The 7,500-nt window shown below is 43.0% G+C and overlaps 1 protein-coding gene across 2 annotated transcripts in view; it reads right to left on the bottom strand.

The window, feature by feature from the left end:
- si (sucrase-isomaltase) overlaps positions 1-7,500 on the bottom strand; it is a 110,406-nt gene that overhangs the window by 11,063 nt on the left and 91,843 nt on the right. For both annotated transcript variants that reach the window (XM_064975291.1, XM_064975290.1), the window contains exons 41-42: positions 2,299-2,447; positions 1,979-2,063 (exon numbers count right to left, since the gene is read on the bottom strand). In XM_064975291.1, the coding sequence (XP_064831363.1) occupies positions 1,979-2,063; positions 2,299-2,447 (234 nt within the window). The remainder of the gene's footprint in view (positions 1-1,978; positions 2,064-2,298; positions 2,448-7,500) is intronic.

Below are 7,500 nucleotides of genomic sequence, written 5' to 3'. Positions count from 1 at the left end.
AGTTACCTCATCCAGGACATATACATAAGTGGTTAGTTACCTCATCCAAGACAGATATTGAAGTGGTTAGTTACCTCATCCAAGACAGATATTGAAGTGGTTAGTTACCTCATCCAGGACATATACATAAGTGGTTAGTTACCTCATCCAAGACAGATATTGAAGTGGTTAGTTACCTCATCCAAGACAGATATTGAAGTGGTTAGTTACCTCATCCAGGACAGATACATAAGTGGTCAGTTACCTCATCCAGGACATATATATAAGTGGTTAGTTACCTCATCCAGGACATATACATAAGTGGTCAGTTACCTCATCCAGGACATATACATAAGTGGTCAGTTACCTCATCCAGGACAGATATTGAAGTGGTTAGTAACCTCATCCAGGACATATACATAAGTGGTCAGTTACCTCATCCAGGACATATATATAAGTGGTCAGTTACCTCATCCAGGACATATATATAAGTGGTCAGTTACCTCATCCAGGACATATACATAAGTGGTCAGTTACCTCATCCAGGACATATATATAAGTGGTCAGTTACCTCATCCAGGACATATACATAAGTGGTCAGTTACCTCATCCAGGACATATACATAAGTGGTTAGTTACCTCATCCAGGACATATACATAAGTGGTCAGTTACCTCATCCAGGACATATACATAAGTGGTCAGTTACCTCATCCAGGACATATATATAAGTGGTTAGTTACCTCATCCAAGACAGATATTGAAGTGGTCAGTTACCTCATCCAGGACATATACATAAGTGGTCAGTTACCTCATCCAGGACATATATATAAGTGGTTAGTTACCTCATCCAAGACAGATATTGAAGTGGTCAGTTACCTCATCCAGGACATATACATAAGTGGTTAGTTACCTCATCCAGGACATATACATAAGTGGTCAGTTACCTCATCCAGGACATATACATAAGTGGTCAGTTACCTCATCCAGGACATATATATAAGTGGTTAGTTACCTCATCCAAGACAGATACATAAGTGGTCAGTTACCTCATCCAGGACAGATACATAAGTGGTCAGTTACCTCATCCAGGACATATATATAAGTGGTTAGTTACCTCATCCAAGACAGATACATAAGTGGTCAGTTACCTCATCCAGGACAGATACATAAGTGGTCAGTTACCTCATCCAGGACAGATACATAAGTGGTCAGTTACCTCATCCAGGACATATACATAAGTGGTCAGTTACCTCATCCAGGACATATACATAAGTGGTCAGTTACCTCATCCAGGACATATATATAAGTGGTTAGTTACCTCATCCAAGACAGATACATAAGTGGTCAGTTACCTCATCCAGGACAGATACATAAGTGGTCAGTTACCTCATCCAGGACATATACATAAGTGGTTAGTTACCTCATCCAAGACAGATATTGAAGTGGTTAGTTACCTCATCCAGGACATATACATAAGTGGTCAGTTACCTCATCCAGGACAGATACATAAGTGGTCAGTTACCTCATCCAGGACATATATATAAGTGGTCAGTTACCTCATCCAAGACAGATATTGAAGTGGTTAGTTACCTCATCCAGGACATATATATAAGTGGTCAGTTACCTCATCCAAGACAGATATATAAGTGGTTAGTAACCTCATCCAGGACATATATATAAGTTGTTAGTAACCTCATCCAGGACAGATATATAAGTTGTTAGTAACCTCATCCAGGACATATACATAAGTGGTCAGTTACCTCATCCAGGACATATACATAAGTGGTCAGTTACCTCATCCAGGACATATACATAAGTGGTCAGTTACCTCATCCAGGACATATATATAAGTGGTCAGTTACCTCATCCAGGACATATATATAAGTGGTCAGTTACCTCATCCAGGACATATACATAAGTGGTCAGTTACCTCATCCAGGACATATACATAAGTGGTCAGTTACCTCATCCAGGACAGATATATAAGTGGTCAGTTACCTCATCCAGGACCGGGCTGATGAGCAGAGCAGGGCCCCACAGGAACTGTCTGTGGATATCCCACGTCTTCCTGTCGCTCACAAACCTGCCAGAGGACACATTGATACACACTCATGTCAAGGGTACGTTGCTCCTCCATCTTTAGAAAAAGACAACGTGAAACACATATCGATTATATACACAGCCAGGTCAGGTAGCCTAGTGGTTAGAATGTATTTGTGTGTTTGTGTGTGTGTGTGTGTGTGTGTGTGTGTGTGTGTGTGTGTGTGTGTGTGTGTGTGTGTGTGTGTGTGTGTGTGTGTGTGTGTGTGTGTACTCACTCATGCAGCAACGGTCGGACCACTGTACTTCCTTCGCTGTGGGCGTAAAACATGAGTGTGTAGAGGTAGGGAAGGAGAGTGTAGCGGATATTCAACACATCACGAGAAGCCTCAGAAAACGATGCATTCCACGATACAGGGTCTTGTCTCTGTAACACACACACAGAAATACACACACATACACACACCGAAACACACACACACACAGAAAGACAGAAACACACACACGGAAACACACACACACAAAAACACACGCAAACAGAAACACACACACACACACAGAAACACACACATACAGAAACACACACACACAGCACAGAGTAGTCAATGACAGTACAGTCGCACATGTGGTGTCTTGTAAGTGTAACCAGATTGCCTTACAGAACTATAGGTCCAGAACAGTTATTTACACAATATAGGTCCAGAACAGTTATTTACACACTATAGATCCAGAACAGTTATTTACACACTATAGGTCCAGAACAGTTATTTACACAATATAGGTCCAGAACAGTTATTTACACACTATGGGTATTGGAATTGTGGTTGATTAGGGGTGTGTTTGGTTTAGGTTTGGCTGCCTGAGGCGGTTCTCAATCAGAGTCAGGTGATTCTTGTTGTCTCTGATGGGGAACCGTATTTAGGGAGCCTGGTTTTCACTGTGTATTTCGTGGGTGATTGTTCCTGTCTCTGTGTAGTGTTCACCAGATAGGCTGTAATAGGTTTCACGTTCCGTTTGTTGTTTTTGTATTTATTAGTTATTTCATGTATCGTTCCGTTTTCCTTCATTAAAGACATGAGTAACCACCACGCTGCATTTCGGTCCGACTCTCATTCAACAAACGAAGAACGCCGTTACAGTCCAGTTATTTACATACTAAAGGTCCAGTTATTTACACACTATAGGTCCAGTTATTTACACACTAAATGTCCAGTTAGTTACACAATATAGGTCCAGTTATTTACACACTAAAGGTCCAGTTATTTACACACTAAAGGTCCAGTTATTTACACACTAAAGGTCCAGTTATTTACACACTAAAGGTCCAGTTATTTACACACTAAAGGTCCAGTTATTTACACACTGAAGGTCCAGTTATTTACACACTGAAGGTCCAGTTATTTACCCACTATAGGTCCAGTTATTTACACACTAAAGGTCCAGTTATTTACACACTAAAGGTCCAGTTATTTACACACTAAAGGTCCAGTTATTTACACACTAAAGGTCCAGTTATTTACCCACTATAGGTCCAGTTATTTACACACTAAAGGTCCAGTTATTTACACACTATAGGTCCAGTTATTTACACACTAAAGGTCCAGTTATTTACACACTAAAGGTCCAGTTATTTACACACTAAAGGTCCAGTTATTTACACACTAAAGGTCCAGTTATTTACAGTGAATTCAGAAAGTTTGCAGATTCCTTTACTTTCTCCATCATTTCTTACATTACAGCCTTGTTCTAAAATTGATTAAATGACTTGTTTTCCTTATCAATATACACACAATGCCCCATAATGACAAAGTAAAAACTGTTTGTAAATAATCATTGGAAATGATTTGGAAATACACACACCTGTCTATATAAGGTTCCAAAATTGGCAGTGCATGTCAGAGCAAAAACCAAGCCATTAGGTTGAAGGAACTATCTGTAGAGCTCTGACACAGGATTGTGTCAAAGCACAGATCTGAGGAAGGGTATCAAAACAATTCTGCAGCATTGAAGGTCATCAAGAACACAGTAGCTTCCATCATTATAAAATTTAAGTAGCTTGGAAGCACCAAAACTCTTACTAATGCTGAACACCCTGCCAAACTGCATAATCAGGGGAGAAGGGCCTTGGTCAGGGAGGTGACCAAGAACCCGATGGTCACTCTGACAGAGTTCAGAGTTCCTCTGTGGAGATGGGAGGACATTCCAGAAGGACAACCATCTCTGCAGCACTCCACCAATCAGGCCTTTATGGTAGAGCGGCCCGACAGAAGCCACTCCTCAGTAAACGGCACATAACAGCCCGCTTGGAGCTTGTCAAAAGGCACCTAAAGGATTATCAGACCGCGAGAAACAATATTCTCCATGAGAAACAAGAAAATTACTGAGAGATCCTTGATGACAATCTGCTCCAGAGCACTCAGGACCTCAGACTGGGGTGAAGGTCCACCTTCCAACAGGAAAACGACCCTAAGCACACAGCCAAGACAACGCTGAATGTCCTTGAGTGTCCCAGCCAGAGCCCAGACTTCAACCTGATCAAACATTTCTGGAGAGACTTGAAAATAGCTGTTTTGCTCCCCATCCAACCTGACAGAGATTGAGAGGCTCTGCAGAGAAGAAAGGGAGAAATGTTCCAAATACAGGTTTGCAAAGTCCATATTATGGCAAGAACACCTAAAATAAGCAAAGAGAACCGACAGTCCATCATTACTTTAAGACATGAAGGTCAGTTAATACAAAACATTTCAAGAACTTTGAAAGTTTCTTCAAGTGTAGTTGCCAAAACCATCAAGTGCTGTGATGAAACTGGCTCTCATGAGGACCACTACAGGAAAGGAAGACCCAGAGTTACCTCTGCTGCAGAGGATAAATTCATTAGAGTTACCAACCTCAGAAATTGCAGCCCAAATAAATACTTCACAGAGTTCAAGTAACAGACACATCTCAACATCAACTGTTCAGAGGAGACTGTCTGAATCAGGCTTTCATCGTCGACTTGCTGCAAAGAAAGCACTACTAAAGGACACCAATAAGAAGAGACTTGCTTGGGCCAAGAACCACAAACAATGGACATTACATTGGTGGGAATCTTTCCTTTGGTCTGATGAGCCCAAATTTGAGGTTTTTGGTTCCAACCGACGTGTCTTTGTGAGACTTAGAGTAGGTGAACTAATGATCTTCGCTTGTGTGGTTCCCACCGTGAAGCATGGAGGAGGTGTGATGGTGTGGGGGTGCTTTGCTGGTGACTGTCTGTGATTTATTAAGAACTCAAGGCCCACTTAACCAGCATGGCTACCACAGCATTCTGCAGAGATACACCATCTGGTTTGCGCTCATTTGGACTTTAATTTGTTTTTCAACAAGACAATGACCCAACACACCCACAAAGCTGTGTAAGGACGATTTGACTAATAAGGAGAGTGATGGAAGGCTGCATCAGATCACCTGACCTCAACCCAATTGAGATGGTTTGGGATGAATTTGACTGCAGAGTGAAGGAAAATCAGTCATCAAGTGCTCAGCATATGTGGGAACTCCTTGAAGACATTCCAGGTGAAGCTGGTTGAGAGATTGCCAAGAGTATGCAAAGCTGTCATAAAGGCCAGAACATAACAGTCATGTTCACATACACACTAAAAAATAAAGACAGCGTCTGTGTTTATTTTGTAATAGTTGTTGGGTTAAGTGGGTTTATGGAACATGTGATGGTCAGCCTGCCAGGAATTAACCTGGCACACACGCACACACGCACACACACACACACACACACACACACACACACACACACACACACACACACACACACACACACACACACGCACACGGAAACACACTTAAACATAAACACACACACACCTTCAAACACAGGAGGAAAAAAATACTACGTGACACAATCCAGCTGAGGATTGTGGGTAATGCCAGATGAGAGGCTGACAGAGGGCAGAGGACAGCTGTGGCCTACATGACCCAGCTATAAACAAACTGGGATGGATGTAGGGAGTGAAAGCGGCAGAGAGAGACAGAGACAGAGAGAGAGAGAGAGACAGAGAGACAGAGAGACAGAGACAGAGACAGAGACAGAGACAGAGACAGAGAGAGAGAGAGAGGGAGAAAGAGAGAGAGAGAGAGAAGGAGAGAGAGAAGGAGAGAGAGAGACAGAGAGAGAGATGAACTCAAGCAGAAAGAGATGCCTAAATTTGTCAGATGCAGTTAATTTGTCAAAGTCTACACTGTACAGCAGTCACTAACCACAGTAATAACATTATTAGCTTCACTGTTGCTACCTGACCTGATTACATTTTCAATTTATCTTGTGACCCGGAGAGTTCATAAAATGATCATATTCTGGGAGGATTTACGAGATTATAATTATCTAGTGACCCAGGAGTTCTTACCTGCTTCTCTCCTCCACCTTTCACTCACTCACTCACTCACTCACTCACTCACTCACTCACTCACCACCACTCACTCACCACCACTCACTCACTCACTCACTGTCCGACAACTGTCCTCACAAACACACTCACACACTCACTCACACACCACCACTCACCCACACCCACACTCACACTCACTCACTCACTCACTCACTCACTCACTCACTGTCCGACAACTGTCCGACAAACACACACACACACACACACACACACACACACACACACACACACACACACACACACACACACACACACACACACACACAGCCGAGGTCAATGATGTGTGAGAAATAATGGGCCCAGTCATGAACAATTCCCAATATCCCTCCCTCTCTCCTCTCATTCTACCCTTCACTTCTGTCTTCTCTCCACTCCTCTCCTCTCCCCTTCTCTCCACTCCTCCCCTCCCCTCCCCTTCTCTCCTCTGAGGAGGACAGAAAAGAAAGGTGAGAGAATAGAGATAAGAGGTGAGGGAGAGTGAGAGATGGAGAGAGAAGGGAGAAGGGAGAGAAGACAGAAGTGAAGGGTAGAATGAGAGGAGAGAGGGAGGGATGTTGGGAATTGTTTATGACTGGGCCCATTATTTCTCACACATCATTGACCTCCGCTGTGTGTGTGTGTGTGTGTGTGTGTGTGTGTGTGTGTGTGTGTGTGTGTGTGTGTGTGTGTGTGTGTGTGTGTGTGTGTGTGTGTGCGTGCGTGCGTGCGTGTTTGTCGGACAGTTTTGCGCAGCAGTAATCACTGTCATATTTCTGAATTAGTGTAGTAAGTAGCCTGAATGTTACAGTAGTATGCAACACTGCCCACAACAGGGGCTGAATGATGGAGAGCAACACAACAGAGAGAGCAACACAACAGAGAGAGCAACACAACAGAGAGAGCGACACAACAGAGAGAGCAACACAACAGAGAGAGCGACACAACAGAGAGAGCAACACAACAGAGAGAGCAACACAACAGAGACAGCAACACAACAGAGAGAGCGACACAACAGAGAGAGCAACACAACAGAGAGAGCAACACAACAGAGAGAGCGACACAACA

Source organism: Oncorhynchus masou, chromosome 9 (assembly GCF_036934945.1).
Source record: "Oncorhynchus masou masou isolate Uvic2021 chromosome 9, UVic_Omas_1.1, whole genome shotgun sequence".
Lineage (NCBI taxonomy): Eukaryota > Metazoa > Chordata > Actinopteri > Salmoniformes > Salmonidae > Oncorhynchus > Oncorhynchus masou.
Note: the sequence above shows the minus strand (reverse complement) of the source record. Positions and strands in the feature narration are given on the sequence as shown.